The sequence below is a fragment of the Mytilus trossulus genome, chromosome 4, assembly GCF_036588685.1.
Source record: "Mytilus trossulus isolate FHL-02 chromosome 4, PNRI_Mtr1.1.1.hap1, whole genome shotgun sequence".
Taxonomy (NCBI): Eukaryota; Metazoa; Mollusca; class Bivalvia; order Mytilida; family Mytilidae; genus Mytilus; species Mytilus trossulus.
The window spans coordinates 5,653,450-5,671,825 of NC_086376.1; the positions used below are offsets into that span (position 1 = coordinate 5,653,450).

At 33.6% G+C, this 18,376-nt stretch overlaps 1 protein-coding gene across 1 annotated transcript; it reads left to right on the forward strand.

Moving 5' to 3' along the window:
* Positions 1-1,793: 1,793 nt before the first annotated feature.
* Positions 1,794-16,489, forward strand: LOC134714538 (beta-hexosaminidase subunit beta-like). Its single transcript, XM_063575864.1, has 12 exons — positions 1,794-2,181; positions 4,382-4,491; positions 9,197-9,307; positions 9,665-9,766; positions 10,009-10,117; positions 11,431-11,635; positions 12,043-12,129; positions 12,601-12,676; positions 13,066-13,237; positions 13,473-13,563; positions 14,072-14,176; positions 14,957-16,489. The coding sequence occupies exons 1-12, from the start codon at positions 1,821-1,823 to the stop codon at positions 15,021-15,023; spliced, it is 1,596 nt and encodes a 531-aa protein (XP_063431934.1). The 5' UTR covers positions 1,794-1,820; the 3' UTR covers positions 15,024-16,489.
* The last annotated feature ends 1,887 nt before the right edge of the window (positions 16,490-18,376 follow it).

The following is an 18,376-nucleotide window of genomic DNA, read 5'->3' on the forward strand; positions in this document are numbered from 1 at the left end:
AGCCCAGGTGGTCGTGTGGTCTAGCGGGACGGCTGCATTGCAGGCGATTTGGTGTCACGATATCACAGTAGCATGGGTTCGAATCCCGCCGAGGGAAGAACCAAAAATTTGCGAAAGCAAATTTACAGATCTAACATTGTTGGGTTGATGTTTAGACGAGTTGTAAGGGAAGAACCAAAAATTAAAGCAAATTTACAGATCTAACATTGTTGGGTTGATGTTTAGACGAGTTGAACTTTTTACAACTCGTCTAAACATCAACCCAACATCGTACAACAGTTAGCCAATGTCCATTATCAATGTTTCTTTAGGAATTTCTCGCTACATTGAAGACCTGTTGGTGACCTTCTGCTGTTGTGTTTTTTTATTTTGGTCGGGTTGTTGTCTCTTTGACACATTCCCCATTTCCATTCTCAATTTTATTTCCTTATTATTCTAATATAGAAATAGTATATTCTATTTTATACTGTAATGTACATAGATACAAATACAATCATCTGTTATTTGGAGAGTGGATAAATGCCACTTGTGTCAAATGATCAGACGAAATTATTGAGTATAATGGAAATGAAACTATATTAAAATATTATTTATTCTTTTGGGCTGGTTTTAAATAATTTTTGTTTCCGCAAAAAAAATATTCATACATTAAGATAAATACATTTAGATGACTACACAATTTTGAAAATATTAGATAAAGAGAATGAAGAGCACATCTTTTTGTTTGCACTTTGGAATAATATTTAAAAAAAATAATCTATGGCATAAAACGGCGGGAGACAAGTACTTAATACGTTGGCATATTGTTGGCACAATGTTGGCTTATGTTTCAAGATCTTTCAATATTGTCATGAAATATAACCTAAGAATGAGCATTCAGATAAAGTTTGTTAAAAATTGGTTCAGTGGGTTCAGTCAGAAGATCTTACAATGAACAAATGGACGACATAAGTCGAATATCTTTTGGAAACTACTTATTTAACAGTTGGTAAGAAAATGTTGGGCCAACATTTGGCCAACCATACATAAATGACAGTTGGTGCCAAGTTGTTGGGCCAACGAGGGACCAACAGTGTCAAAATAACGGTTGGCTGAGTTTTGTTGGGCCAACGTTGGTCTCTTGTTGTCCTGCCAACGCCAACTGTTTACCAACTGTGCCAACTAATCACCAATGACTGTTGGCCCAACAAAGTATTGTTATCTGGGATGTACGTGACATGTGATGTACATTTCACTACACGATTGAATGAATGAACATTCCATAGTAAATGTGTTTCTACAGTTTGTAGTAACACTATTTTTTTAGAAATTGTTTGAACTGTATTAAAATTGTCTGTGATATAATATGTGTATAATATATTCTATATATTACATGAACTATCATTAATGTTTATAATCTTGTTATTTCTGAGTTTTTATTCTCTGGTAATAAAACCATCCGAACCTTAGAAAGTCTTTCGTTTATTTCATTAATACCGGATGAGACGCCTTTCACATTTACATAGATCTACTGTTATCAATTTGTTATTATTATATTATTATTGCAAAGTTATTAAGTTATTTTTATTGCATGCTATGTATGTGAGATTTCAACTTTGTATTTTGTCAAAATGCACTGTTTTTATGTTATTTATATGTTTTTATATTCGGTCAAAAGCTCCTTAGAGCTTGTGTTGCTTATTTGTACTCGTGCCGAATCAAAATAAAGTTTTCTTATCTTATCTTATTAACAAGACACTGATATATCTAGAATAAATACGGTAATCGATTTTCTTCACATGATAATAGGTAAAATATCATGTGATGTCTTATCGTACAAAATGGTGTCGAACGTAAACACCGGTGTTTTCTTCCTGCTAGTAAAGTTAATAATATGTTCTTCAAGAAATCTGCATGCGACTATTAATCCAACAATAGGCGCACCATGGCCAATGCCCCAGAAATATACACCTACAGGCAACGTATTTCAGATAGAACCATCAAGTTTTAGATTTGAAGCGACTGGTGAATCCTGTGACATCCTTACCTCAGCGTTTGCTAGATATAGACAAATAATTTTCGGCACAACTCTTAAATTTCAACCACATCATGGGGTAGACAACGAGAACGCGTTGACAACTGCATCCGTAAAAGTTAAGTTGGAATGTGACAAATTTCCAAGTTTGGAATCGGACGAATCTTGTAAGTATGCCTCTTATTCGTGTTATATTCATGTTATTCATACTGTAAACATCAGGAACTATAACATGGGTTTTCCTGTTTATTCATAATGTCTATCCTTAATATGAATAGAGGGACATCGGTAAAAAAAAAATGTAGTATTATGACCTAGTGTACTTCTAGTATATGTCTAGTATTTATTTTTTTAAAGTTCCATAATTTTAAAGTACTCGATTCGTACTACAAGTTTGGGTTTTGAACTATCGAAGTGAAGTTATGAAGGTACTCTTTGATACATTCCCCATTTCCATTCTCAATTTTACAATAAACATAATATACATGTAGTTTTTCTCTTTTTTTCTTTCTATAATTTTAAAGAGTATTTTACTGAACATGCTGAAGGTGTAACAACTCAGTTATAAGTACTATAGTATTGGTAAAAAACAGTTTTGCCTCATAAAATGCATTAAAACACATTAAAAACCGTATACTTTCAACGAAATACCAATCAAGCACTTTAAAATTATGGTACGGAAATTGAACAAGTAAAGTAATAAAGCAGGGGCAGATCGAGTCATTTTTAAAGGGGGTTCCCAACCCAGGATAAAAAAGGGGGTTCCAACCATATGCCCCAATTTCAATACATTGATCGTCCAATAACGGTTGGTTCCGACCATCGGACAGCTACTTTGAAATTAATTGTGCATGAATAAAAGCTGTGTGTCAATTGAAAATTCCTCTTCGCTAACATGGTATTTAGAAGAGACAGGAGATACGTATACAGAAGGGAGACCAAACTCATCCTAGTACATGTATTAGGATGAATAAAGAGAACTGAGAATCGTTTTCCCATTTCAAAGAAATGGAAAACGATGACATGTTGATCATTTGTTGATGACTTCAAAACACTTAGATAAAAAAGTCAAGCACATATACTAACATTAACAAACAAAAAACTAACGTTGGGATGAATTTAGGTAATAACTTAGATTAAGCAGATTATCGACTCGACATGTGACACCACAGATTATCGGCTCGACATGTGACACCCGTAGTGTCACGCGTGATACATTTTTGTAAGCACAAATGCCTTGATATGATTTTGATAGACATGTGACACCCGTAGTGTCACGCATGATACATTTTTGTACAGATGTGGTGATAAGTCTTATCTGCATGGCAATGTCACAATCTTGGAATACATGCTCTGGAATATCGTATCAACTGAAAGATATATCATCAGTATGCTGGAAGTTATATAATCAGTATGATTGAATATATATTCATATCAATTTTGAAGGATGCATTTAAGAAAATAAAATAGAAAAATTACTTTTTTTGTTGAATTTCAGTTATAGCTCAGTTATAGCTTTAATAAAATCTGTGATTTGTCCCATTTATTTAAAATCATAGATTTTTTTAAACGAAAAAAAGAAAGTACACGGAGTTTAATTGTCTTTTATCATTGATCCGTAGTCTGATCGTAAGAGACAATATATTATGAGTGTTGCTGCTCACAAGGAAGCTATTAAACCAAGAGTTCCAAATGATGAAGTTGAAATCATTCCTTCGTAAATTTTGCGGACGCCATCACGAGTTGGTTGACCGTTATGGAATAACCGTTTCACAAATGATATCGGATATGTTCCTTACGTCGTAACTACAATCCCCTTCCCTGTCATGAATGTGACCTACCGAATCAGACTATTTACCGGATGTTTTATCACATAAGAAATACGACGGGTGCAACATGTGGAGCAGGATCTGCTTACCCTTCCGGAGCACCTGAGATCACCCCTAGTTTTTGGTGGGTTCGTGTTGTTTATTCTTTAGTTTTCTATGTTGTGTCATGTGTACTCTTGTTTGTCTGTTTGTCTTTTTCATTTTTAGCCATGGCGTTGTCAATAGATATAGGAAGATGTGGTGTGAGTGCCAATGAGACAACTCTCCATCCAAGTAACAATTTAAAAAGTAAACCATTATAGGTTAAAGTACGGCCTTCAACACGGACAGTTTGTTTTAGATTTATGAGTTTGACTGTCCCTTTGGTATCTTTCGTCCCTCTTTTATGAATCAGAACAGTACTAGACAGATACCTCCAACCGTAAAATAAAGTACGGGAGGTTGCCATAAGAAGTTTTATACACATGGTATCTTTTTGATACCATTGAATTTTAATCAACCAATTTAATATAATCAAGAATGCTTTTTATCATTTTAGACGATCTCGTTGTCAGTGCATCTGGTATTACTATCAATGCCAATGAAGTATGGGGTGCCCTCAGAGGACTGGAAACATTTAGTCAAATTATAGTTAGACGTAGTCTTCAGGTAGGATTTCTCACGGTCAATATACTTTTATATACAAGGTACAGATCTTAGCTATTCTTATTTATATCTTAAAATGTTGATTATCGGTATTTTTAAACGACGTAGATGATCGTAGATGAGAAAAATCACCATTTGTTTTTTATTAACTTCTTACATTTACTTCATTCGAACTTTGGTGAATTGTCTCGTTGGCAATTATACCTCTTTATATTTATAGTTATGCAGAGGGACCTTTTAGCTCTTCCGGAGCATTTGTTTTCACTTTCGAGTTTTTATAAAATTTGTTTTCTGTTTAGTGTTTTATAATATACTTTATCTCTTCGCCCCTGTATGACTGCCTTCATCTTTGTGTGACCTTTGTTTTTCCACTTCAGGGGCGTAGCTAGGTTAAAATGAAGTGCACGCTTGTACCGCCGAGCGGAGCGAGGCGAAAAATTTTTGGGACTATTTTATGCTGAAAATATCATTTTTTTTTGGTTTTCGGTCATAGAAGGGTGAAAAGAGGTGATACATAAACAAAAGACTTGACGTAGACAATTCAAAAATATAAAGGCAAATTATGGTTACATAAATAAAAACACATTTTTGTTAGATAGAATTTATTCAGAATTGTCCAAAATCTGCTCTTCGGGTCTTTGAAGAAACGAACTTTTCCATTACCTTGTCAATATCAACATTGAAATCCCGATGGATATGCATTAATGCCAGCGATGATAATCTGTCGTTATTCATGGTTGATCGTACATACGTTTTCAACCGACGAAGTACACTAAACGACCTCTCCGCGGTAGCACTTGTTACCGGCATTGTCAACATGATACTTAAAATAGTATCTATAGAAGGATACAGCACTGGGCTTACCGCATCGAGTGTCTCACACAGTGAGGTTGGCATCTGATCGCGAGGTGTGATACACCATCGTGTTCGCCATCGAGCGACCTCCCGTTTAAATTCGTCTAGATTACATGTCAGGTCTTCCTCGTATGTTTCAAACAGTGTTGTGATTTGATCGTTTGTTACGTTTTCTACAACTCGAGGAAGCAGATACTGTGCGAAAAATCGATTTTCGGACGATATTAGACGCGACTCGAGTTCCATTATCATGTGGTCTATGAATGGAAAATACAATGACACTTTCCAATATTGTTTTGGTGTGTTTGCCGGATGATTGGCCCTAGTTGTCTGTCGACCGCATCGCCTCGGCATATTCTCCACAATATCAAATGGTTCCGATAAATCTAAAGCTGTTTGGTAAATTTCATTCCAAACAGCTTCATCGCTGCGTTCGGCCCGTAGCATCTCTATAACTGTTCTACATTCTTTCGTAGCCTCTAACAGATCACATTCTACACCTTGCAGATATTTTGATAGATATACCGTACTCTGCAAAATGTGCTCCGAAACTACAAGAGCAATTACAAATTCAAATCTGGTTATAGAGGCAAGATACTGTCCGGATTTGTCATCTCCGTTTTCTCGTAATCTTTCCAATGCATGAACCACCACCGGAAACGATGTTTTAAAAGTATAAAGCGCGTCGGCTCGACTCGTCCATCGTGTTTCACAAAGGGTTCGCAATTTGGTCCTCTTGTCCATATTTTCTTTTGTAGTTGCATCGGAGTCCAACTCTTGGTAAAATGCTTGAAGTTTTTTAGATGAATAATCGAACGAAAAGGCAACTTCCTGTACGGTCGACATTACATTTCTAACCGATGAATCTTTACAACTATGGACTATGGCTAAATTCAAGCAGTGAGATTTACAATGAACATACATAGCACCCGGAACCATTTCACATATTCTTGCTTGAACCCCTTTATATTTACCAGACATATTGGCGGCCCCATCATAGCCTTGTGCCCTCATATTCATGGTAATGATGTCCGCACTGATCAGAGTTTCAATCAAAAGTTCCGCCAAATGCTCACCTGTAGTGCTGGTGGCCATCACGAAATCCAGAAAGTCTTCCTTAATAGATACTTTGTTTGTGATAGTGTCTCTCTCCAAGTAGCGTAGACATACAGATACCTGTTCACGGGTTGATGTGTCAGTTGTTTCGTCTGCGATTAATGTGAAAAATTTACTTTTGTTGCAGTTTTCAACTATCGATGTGCGAATCTGATTTCCGATTATGTTTATTATTTCGTTTTGAATATCAGGGGACGTATATTTTGCCCTGCTACTACTGTTTGCTAAGTGGTCCCTTAAAATGTCATCGCCCTGTGCCTTTGAGTTTAATATTGCCATAAAGTTACTAAGCTCTGGTGTGTGTCCACGTATTGCAATATTTTGTTTCCCGCATAACAAAATTGTCTCAATAATTTTCACCAGAACATGACGATTTTTAAGAACTTGTGTCTTTTTGAATTCAGAAAGTTTGTATATGATTGCTTCATCAGCAGAATCTTTTGAGTGTATTTGTACAAAGTTACCTGCCATTGCCTGGTATTGAAAGTGTGGAGAACCTTCCCTAGTATGGCGCTTTATGAAGCAAGACAAATTGGACCAATCTGTAACTTTATTAATAAAAAGTTTCTCTTTTGCTTCTTTTCGACCAAAAATCACACAAGGGCCACAGTATAACGCATCCTCGGAGACTGAATAGCGCATCCAGCTATTTTCCAACAACCATTTACCCGAAAGGCGACGACTGTGTTTACCTATTTCCCTGTAAAGAATGACGATTATTAAGTTTGTAAATTATGTAAATTTATTTAATAGCCATTACAGTTTTTTATATATATATCTGCGCACAGTGAGTCAACATACCCCCCTTTTTTTTATTATTATTCAAATCCCTGTATCAATATACGGTTTGCCGGAAATTAGACGCGTTTGTGAATCTCATGTTGATTTATTTTTTACTCGGGGAACAAAAAACTAAGATAGATTCGGGTTGAAACGCGGGTTGAAACGTGGCAATTTACATAGACTATCTCATTCTGGGTCTGTTATTATCAATTTAATTTACGACGTGTGAACCTTTTGAAAGTGCCTGTTTTTCGGACAGTTGATGGATTTACATAACCACTAAAATTTGCCGGTATACTAATTTTGAAGTGTTACACATTGGCTTTGCATATGATATAATTCCATTTTTTGGAAACGTTTCATACAAATTATTAATTTAAAGTGACTTTGAAATATAAGAACACAACATACCTCGCCGGGAAGTCATAATTATTTACATCATTCCAGTTGGATGTTAGTAACTGCATCTTAACTTCTGTCATCTGCAAGTTAGAATCGTGCAGACTTGACATGTCTGGGTACGGAGGTGTGTTGGCTTTGCCTTTGGAGGTGACGGCTAAAACTGAGCTGCAGCTTGCAGTTGCATTGTCACTCTCAAACTCTGGCAAGGATTGTTGGGATACGGGTTCATCTGAAGAATCTTTCGTTTCTGTTGAAACGGGTTTGGTAAAAAAACTATCAATAGTTTTCCATTTAGACTTTCCACCTTTTTCGTTACGTTTCGACGCCATGCCGTGTTCTACGCCGGAAATGTAACGTTCGTATATTCCAGAAACAATAACGGATAACGATGATAAGTCCGGGACGAACTTCATGAGTTATAGAAAACTTTCAGTTTGAAACCAAATGCCGTTATTTAATTACGTTTCATCAAGTAAAAAAAAAATCATAAAATTGAGAATGGAAATGGGGAATGTGCCAAAGAGACAACGACCAGACCATAGAGCAGACAACAGCATAAGGTCACCAACAGGTATGCAACGAGAAATTCCCGCACCCGGAATCGTCCTTAACCTGGCCCCCTAAACAAATATTTTATTCATCAAATTTTTTTATTTTTTTTTTTTTTTTGCACGACGAAACGATGTGCACGCAGCTGCGTGTTGGCGTATATGGAGCTACGCGCCTGCACTTGGTATCTTCTTATATTTTGTTTTTGCCGAGTACATTCAAATGAAATACTTCATGTTTACCTATAGCACAATGGTTTTATCCATGGTTCACTTTTCTTTAAAATGAGTATCCCGTTGCTTTTAAGCCCGTTTCAATATCATTTATGGCCATCAACATAACCATTTTCTGGACCAGATATTCGTGTCTCCACGTTTGAACGTCTTCTCATTGATGCTCGAGCCCAACTAATGGACAATTCATAACCAAATACAAACAATGAATAGCTGATAATTTTTAGAACTGACAATACTTTTTCTAACATCAGTTGTAGAAGACCCACTTTTTGTTGAAGGTGCTTCCAGAAAGAAATGTTAAGCTGAAATCGGAGTTAACATGACCTTTCTATATTTAATATAGTTACTACAACCAATGGGTCGATGTCCTCGCTTCCCCATGAGTATCACCAGCGAATAATTCGGCACTTTCTACCCTAGATGGCCTTAGTCGTATTTTGTATAACCTTTAGGAATTTTCGGTTTCTTTGTTCGTCAATTTGATTTTTGATTTAGCCTACTAGTATTTGATTAGAGCGTCACTGAAATAGACAAAACGCGTACTATTTTAAGCCTGGGATAAATTTAAATTATTTTTAAATTGAAAAAGGATGCCATTCTAAATTCAGTTTACTGATTCCTGAACATTAAAATGCATTAAACACACAATGCAATTCAGGTGCAAGCATCTAATTCGTTTGCTTCAAGCATTGTTATTTCTTTCTTAAATGTTCTTTATGTCTATGTTAATTTCAAAAGCTAATATAAAAGTGATATATTTTTTGTAGTATTTCATTAATGGAACAACTATCACAGACTTTCCTAGATTTCAGCATCGTGGAATGTTGATAGATACATCGAGACATTTCTTATCTGTTGACGTCATCAAGGAACATATCGTAAGTGAAATACCATACCCATTTGATATCAAATGTTTAAAAGAATTAAAAAAGAATTCAGTTTTATTTTAAGAAATATTTCAGAATTGACAAATCAACCATAAGAAAGATACATTTTGTTACCTTAAGTTGGGATATGTCATTTTTGTATGTGTTAATATGTTTAGTCATGACACAGGATTCAGTTTCGAAAAGGGGACTACTAAGAGAAATATTTCACCGGAAAGATTTATTTTTTTGAAATGAAACAAAATCAAACTTTCGGTAATAAAGAACGCATATTAACTTGAATATCTTCCTATTAGTTTGTGTACCATAAAGAGTCAGAACTGACAATGCATTGTTTATATTAAACAGGAAGCTATGGCTCAGAACAAGTTTAATGTCTTACATTGGCACATTGTGGACGACAACTCTTTTCCTTATACAAGTGCAGCGTTTCCTGAAATGAGCCAAAAGGTATTTAGAAAAATGAAAAGTATTATCATTATAATGATAAAAATGATTTTGGAAATAATCAATGCTTAAAGCAACAAAAAAAGAATATGAATAACAACACAGATAACATTATTTAATATATAAAAGAGTTAAATATTGTGGCACCAAATCGCCTTGTACTGTCCCGAAGCGCTAGACCACTCGATCTCTGGGGCTTAAAATATATAAGTATATATTCTTATGACGTTAAATTTGTATTTAAGGGATCGTATCCAGGGGCTGGCCATATATACACAGCTTCTAATGTTTTGGACATTATTGGTTTTGCGAGAATGAGAGGAATTCGTGTCATACCAGAGTTTGATACTCCAGGTAAGCAGAACTTAATAATATTATATATACTTTGTGTTTTAAAGGCATCTTATAAAGTTCCTTACTTTCACTTTTCCGACGTATTGATGCCAATTTGATGATACCATGTCACTCAATTACCTACACGAAGTGCTTGCATCTCACATATCCCAGCGAACTTGTTATCAAAGATAGTACCGAAACTAAAGGGTCTCCTTATTTCAATTTCAATTTTTATATTGGACACAGTTGAAAGATTTCAAATTAGAATCATTGACAAACAATGATAACAACTATCCAAAAAAACTCATAAAAGTTGGTACGGCAGGCATCGGTATTCTAATTGTTAGACTTGAAAGTACTCGCTGCTCCTTTGTACGAAATTTACATACCTTAAAATATGTTTATGCTCCTTCATGATCACACTGTACAGACGACGTCATCAATACGGGTGTGCTCTCTTCATGGTCACATTGTACAGACGACGTCATCAATACGGGTGTGCTCTCTTCATGATCACATTGTACAGACGACGTCATCAATACGGGTGTGCTCTTCATGATCACACTGTACAGACGACGTCGTCAATACGGGTGTGCTCTCTTTATGATCACACTGTACAGACGACGTCATCAATACGGGTGTGCTCTCTTCATGATCACACTGTACAGACGACGTCATCAATACGGGTGTGGTCTTGTGACATCAAAGGAAACAGCTCCTGTAGACCCGATAAAGAAGATACGATTTCAGCGACACTTCATGAACCTTACGTTCACCATCACGAATTGTTTGACTGAATACGATGTGTCTTTGTCTCAACTCACTAGCGACACGGTGTTTTTTTGTTCTGTGATGTTAACATACAACAACATGTGTCTCTTCTGTAGATTGTGTCCTAATCTCAATTTTAACACTTTGACTCATAGGAGATCTTTACATACATAGAAGGAGTCGATTGCGCTGTCTTCACATCCCTTATTGAATCCCTCAAACTTGTTTTTGTTTTCTTCATTTAATGGATTTATGAGATTTGTATATCAGTCAATCACTATTGTCCCTAAGTTACGTGTTTAAACACAAAAACTGTTTGTATTTTAAGTATCATGTTATATATTTAATAGGTATGTTTTATCGAATAGATGAGCGTTATTTGTCTTATAATTGTATTTTAGGGTCAAGGAGTACTTGCCTCTCAGTTTTTTTAATTCTTTATTGCTCAAGCTTTAATGTATTTGGCTATATAATCAGTAATCTTCATGGCATTTCTGTCAAAATTTAATCACTGTAATTTATAAGAGATAACGTTTTACATATTTTTTCCCACTGTGCAGGACACACTCAATCTTGGGGAAAGGGTATTCCTGATTTATTGACAAAATGTTACAGTAAAGGTGTATTTGATGGTAGTTATGGACCAGTAGACCCTTCTAAGAACACCACCTATACTTTCCTGGAGACATTTTTTGGTGACGTAGCAAACACTTTCCCAGATCAATATATTCATCTTGGTGGTGATGAAGTTTCATTTGGATGTTGGTAAGAAAATAAATTACGAAGTAAGTTATAATAATTTGCAATGGGTATGAACAACTTTTGTTTTACAAATTTTAAACTGAAGAGAAGACGAATATTAACGAAAAAAAGAAACTCTAAATAAAAACAAACATGTCAATATTCGGATAGAAGAAATATAAGAAATTGAAAAGTGTTTGGCTATATTTTATGTAATATGATAAGAACAAAGATATTTTGTTTTGTACTATTTTATGAATAGAACAATAAACAATATGTCATGGAAAGGAAATGTTTGGCCCTGCAACCCAGAAAAAAACTTTTGAAAAAGATCTAGGTTCATGGGTACGTTTTAGGTAAAGTGTTTCACACCAAATTTCTAGGAAACATTTATTCGGTGTTGTTAAACAAGATATATTTTTCTATTTCAGGCAGAGCAACCCAGATATAAAAACATTTATGTCAAAAATGAGTTTTGGAACAAGCTATTCAAAACTGGAACAATATTACATGCAGAGGTGAGAACCTGAATTGACTGCCTTCCTTTCGAAATGTTTGAAATAGAAAGAATAGCAGAGAGAAGTGTCAATAGTTCTTTACAGATAGAAATAGCCATTCAACAGATTAAAGGCTGATATATTTATTCATGGTTAACATTCAAAATCTTCTATACACTAAATGACAACTTAACTCAATACTTATTTGTTTCAGCTTAATAGATCTTGACAAAGAACAGGTTACATGCATTGGTGTTGTTACATTTGTGACATTGCAGTTGGTCTCTATCAGCCATTACATATTTCGTAAAAGCATAAGAATACATGTTTTCTTTCAAAAGGCATACTGTGAAGTAGAGAGTATTTATTTTAATAAGCATTTACCTTCACTTAAACCAATAGATTAATTTGTTTTTAAAATTGTTGTCATAGATAAATTTAGAAAAATACAATCCTCTTTTCGTTAATTTATTTTGTCTTTTCTCATTTCAGTTTGTTAAATATTATTGGTAAAAAGTTAAACAAAGGATACCTTATTTGGCAAGAAGTTTTAGACAATGGAGCCATGGTAAAATATGCTTTTGTATTTTATAGCATTTACACACTTTAATCACAAAGGAGTTTGAAAATAATCAGTATATTTGCTACATGATCTGTGAAAGAACACTTACAGTTGTTGTCCATTCGTTTGATGTGTTTCATCATTAGATTTTGCTATTTGATTAGGGACTTTCAGTTTTGAATTTTCCTCGGAGTTCAGTATTTTTATGATTTTACGTTTTACAAAACAAACAAGTAAAAAACGTTCAAACCCTATAACTTCAATATTAGTTAAATAAAGAATTCCAATTTTAGTTCCATTCCTCTTTGAAATGACAATAAAGAACATGAAGAATTAATAAGAATATTTCAGTAATCAGTTAAAGAACCATATTTTCATACAGTGTTATAATGTAGGTACAACCAGATACAGTAGTTGAAGTTTGGAAGGGTGGATACGTAGAAGAACTTGCCAAAATAACTAAGTTGGGGTATAAAACATTGCTATCTTCTTGTTGGTACCTTAACTACATATCGTATGGTGATGACTGGAGAAAATATTATGCTTGTGATCCACAACAATTTAACGGTAATTATGAAAATCAATGATGCAACTTAAAAACATTTCAAAATGTTCTGAATATATTGTGATACATGCTGCTGTGAAATATGAAGACATAAACAATTTACATTATCTATTAATTTTTTGTCACTTTGTGTAAGTATTTTGATATATTTCAGTTTATTTTTTTCTGACTTGTTGAAGTAACACATTGTTAATATAAAACTATAAATGAGGATTTTTTTCTGTGTTGTTCATAAAGGTACTGATGCACAGAAGAAATTAATCATTGGTGGTGAAACGTGTATGTGGGGTGAATTTGTTGATAACACCAACTTGATTGCTCGATTTTGGTAAGAGAGCTACTATAATTATTGTATGCAAAAATCCAGACTGTATCCAGATGTATGGCAAGTACGAATTAGAAGTCGTCATATTCTAAAATATTAAAGTCTTTATACAGATTCCTGCTTGAATGAAAAGTTAATACTTTCTTATCAAGTCTAGGGGAAGATTACCTCTTTTGAAAATATATTTTTTAAATGTAAAATGTTTAATTGCTTTATTAACTTTGTGAGTCCTTAGTGCTTTTCTGGAGTTACACTCATCAGGAATAGTCAGGAATGTATAAAACTAGACAGTTGAAAAGCTGTATATCACCAAATCTGACTTACAAAAATAGCCAAATTCATCTCAGATAAACTTTATTTGCGGGTGTTTGAACCTTAGTTTCTTTATATTTCGTAATTTATAAACATTTTTGTTGTTGCTAAATTGAATTTTAAATGCATTTTATAAGATTCCCTGTGTACATGTATTATTACAAGTATATTTAATTAATATTGTGTATGTATTACACAGGCCAAGAGCAGCAGCAGTAGGTGAACGTTTATGGAGCGATATGTCTGTCAAAAATACAGCAGAGGCAGCACCAAGGCTAGAAGAACATAGATGTAGAATGGTCAGGTAAGTTAAAGTTTCAGGTATAGTCGAAACTATTTAATACATTTATTCACATGATTTGAAATGCCTGTATATTTGGATTTTTGTTTTAACAGTGAAAATAAAACAGGTTAATTATTACACTAATTAATACAAACACAATTCATGTACTGTATGTGTGTCACTGCTTTTCAGAATTAACTTTTAACAGGAATACTCAAACCAATCATATGAAAGCCCCAAATCAATCCATGTGTTCGTAGATAGTAGATGTTTTAGTGTCCTGTTAAATTGTTCCTTTTAAAATTGTTATACGATGATGACTGATGTACCCATATTTTGACTATTTTATTAATTGTGACTGTTTATTTAACGCATCATGTAAATGTAGCGGAATTTGATGAGACTGTTATTAAAGTGACAGGGTTAGCGCTATAGAACCAGGTTTAATCCACCATTTTCTACATTTGAAAATGCCTGTACCAAGTCAGGAATATGACAGTTCTTGTCCATTCGTTTTTGATGCGTTTTGTTTTTTGATTTTGCCATGTAATTATGGACTTTCCAAATTGATTTTCCTCTGAGTTCAGTATTTTTGTGATTTTACTTTTTGCATACATACCAGAATATGTCAGGAGCTTTACTCGATGTTAACTTACTAAATTTTATTCAGAGAGACGTTCATATAAGTTACTGATTTTATTTTAGTAATGAATTCACACTTAATTTAAGAAATTCATAAGTTACTTTTATGTTAGAGGTAAAATATTTTTCATATCAATATATATATCTTTATTTTTTCAGTCGAGGATTTGCTGCTGAACCTATTAATGGACCTGGATACTGCCCAGAAGAGTACACCAAGTTTTAATTGTTACATATCATGACACTCATTCAATATCCAAATAAATCCAAGATTTATTATATACTTAGGTAGCTACATAATAACATTCCATTTTAGAATGTGGGTTTTCCATTTCTTGTGTGTAATGTGTCACACAATCTTTCAGGAATATATCTTTATTTATAGTTTTGATTTAAATAACTAGTAATTGTACATAATTGTCATTTGGTATAAGAAATGTTTATTAAATTATATGTTTGAATTATGAAATTAAAATTTCTCAATTATACATTTTTACTTTAGGCTAGCATAATATTAAAAGTGTTTACTGACATGTTTTTTGTGGTTTTATTTTGTTCTGAGTTTTTATTAGATTTTTGTATATATGTACTTAATTGTAACAGTGGTCAATTAAAAATATAAGTCCTTCAAGCAATGTTAAAACATAGTGATAACATATATTTCATGCAATTCCAAATTGTTTCATTGTTTCATTTTAATTTTCTCATGATCTTTTTGGATATCTGTAACTAAAATTACTATACAGTTGTCCAATAAACGTATTCACACTTTTGGTATTTAGCTGCATTTTGTTTCCAAATGACCTTCGATTGCCTCCGATTAACCTTTTGACGTCAAGCAACAATCACTTTTTCATTGTGACGTCAAATATTTTGAATTGTTATGTCAAAGTTTACGGGAACCTGTGTGATTCTACGTAATGGCCGACAAATTTGCATACAAGTGTAAATACGGGTCAGATACTTATTGTATAAAAAATGAAAAGTGTGACAAATTCTATTTATACGATGAATTACGTTTCTTCTTTGAATAAATAATCTAACATCTCATTTGAATGAGATTCATTTCTCTGAGCATGTTTATACAGGATAATAACATATATGTTATATAGTCCGACAGATGGCATTGAACTAGAATATGAGGCACTAAATGCTCATTTGATTTTTTTTAAAGCAAGAAAGGGGACGTCCATTTGAAAATCATTTTGAAAAGAAGGATTTTGAAAAATTTAAATACCTGACATTGCAATTGTTTTACGAAAACCTTCCAAAGGCAGCTTGAAAATAAGTAATCTAACATACAAAATGTGGAAAAACCAGCTATTCGAGAAAGTAGAAAGCAAATATTCGTGTAGCATTGTCTGCCAAAAAAGTCTCTTCGCAATGAATAAAAATAGATATTAATGCGAGAAAACTGCACCTAGCATACCTCCAACCCCCTAGATAATTAAATGGCCACTACCAACATTTGTAATTTGATGACACCGCCATAATATATATTGCACACTAAAGTATTTTCGTCCAATTGCTTTTGTCTGTGTATAGTGCAAGCAAGCTCATATATATGCTTTGTGTGTAATGTATGTCTTACCTTTATTTTTTTTGTGTATTGTCAATGTGTGTGTAAAAGCTCAGTAGATACTGTTTTGTCTGTGTTTTAACCTGTCCGACGTGGAATAAAGCGTTTGTATTGAATAATTGTTTGCATTGTTTATTTGTATGATACAGTATTGCATTTCTTGCTCTAACAAGGGAGATTGATACTAGTTATAGATAAACTAAAACCGTCCATGGTCATATGTGGCTAGTTTTAATCGTCCATCTGGCGATTAAAAAAAATACAAAGATAGATATATATAGGACGATGTGGTATGAGTGCCAATGAGACAACTCACCATCCAAGACACAATTTATAAAAGTAAACCATTATAGGTCAAAGTAAGGTCTTCAACACGGAGCCTTGGCTCACATCGAACAGCAAGCTATAAAGGGCAAACAAATACTAGTGTAAAACCATTCAAACTGGAAAAACAATGATCAAATATATATAAAAAATTTGTAAGGGTTCCGCGGAACCCAGTGTCTCGCCTATTTTTGCTGTAAATTGCAGGCTAAACAAAAATGAGGAAAAAAATCAATAAAAATATTCCTCTTGATGCTATTTTATGATTGTAAGAAGCTTCTGTCCAAGTTTGGTAAAAATCTAGGATAGTTAATGAATCTAATAAATGTTTTGAAAACTTTAACTGCAGACTGTATGTAATGTTAACTGGAAGAAAAATCTAAGTCCATTTAAAAGTAAAATACAGAAAAAATGGAGTTATATTTTTTACAAAATTTACTTCTGGATACTATCTTATGATCATAAATAAGCTTCTGTCCAAGTTTGGTACAAACCCAGGATAGTTTAAGAAAGTTATTAAAAATTTTAAAACTTTAACCACAGAGTGAATGTAATGTTTCCCTGCAGAAAACTAAGTCCATTTAAAAGTAAAATACGGAAAAAATAGATTTATCTTTTTACAAAATTTACTTCTGGATACTATCTTATGATCATACACAAGCTTCTGTTCAAGTTTGGTACAAACCCAGGATAGTTTCAAAAAGTTATTAAAATTCTAAAAACTTTAACCACAGAGTGAATGTTATGTTTCATGCAGAAAAAACTAAGTCCATTAATAAGTAAAATACGGAAAGAATGGAATTTTATTTTTACAAAATTTACTTCTGGATACTATCTTATGATCATTTACAAGCTTCTGACCAAGTTTGGTAGAAATCCAGTGTAGTTTAAGAAAGTTATTAAAATTTCAAAAACTTTAACCACAGAGTGAATATTTGTGGACGCCGCCGACGACGACGCCGACGACGACGGAATGTAGGATCGCTTAGTCTCGCTTTTTCGACTAAAGTCGAAGGCTCGACAAAAACGAGAAACACTAACCACATAAACAAACGACAACTACTGAACATCAGATTCCTGACTTAGGACAGGTGCATACAACTGCTGCGGGATTAAACGTTTTAATGGTACCAAACCTTCTCCCTTATCTGGATACAATAGTATAACATCACAACATAGAAAAAAAGACACACTATAAAATATCAATAGCAATGGCTAAACTCAATCAAAACACGTATAAAATAGACAATGTTGTATGTAGTATTTGATTAATTAAAAGAGTAACAAATGCATGGCACTAACTAAGGCTGTGTTGAAAAGTCATTGTTGTGCTGGAAATTAAATGTCGGATTATAGGTTAGTTTAAGGAACAGATTAATTACGAACGTAACACTTATATTCGTATGTAAGGTTACGTTGTGTTATTCTTACCTTACTTAGTGCATTGTGTCAACTATATTTAGCTAAAGATTCACAAATTTTCATCGTCCATACAGATGTTTTGTGATCGTAATTTTGTTCTCCTTCCAAATGCTTCTTTCTTTCAACACGAGGAATATGTTTGGAAGTTGCGCCAAATTAAAAATGGGTTTCTATGTTTTGATGTTATACTATTGTTTCAGAAAAAGGGATACAGTTTGTCACTATTAAACGTTTAATCCCGCTGTAAATGTTTG

What these genes read in the sequence shown, in the direction of transcription:
- LOC134714538 (XM_063575864.1), top strand. Translation starts at nt 1,821, where the DNA reads ATGGTGTCGAACGTAAACACCGGTGTTTTCTTCCTGCTAGTAAAGTTA. An exon ending in TTTGGAATCGGACGAATCTT is followed by an intron (nt 2,182 to 4,381) that starts GTAAGTATGCCT and finishes TTATCATTTTAG; the next exon opens with ACGATCTCGTTGTCAGTGCA. An exon ending in GAAGTTTCATTTGGATGTTG is followed by an intron (nt 11,636 to 12,042) that starts GTAAGAAAATAA and finishes TTTCTATTTCAG; the next exon opens with GCAGAGCAACCCAGATATAA.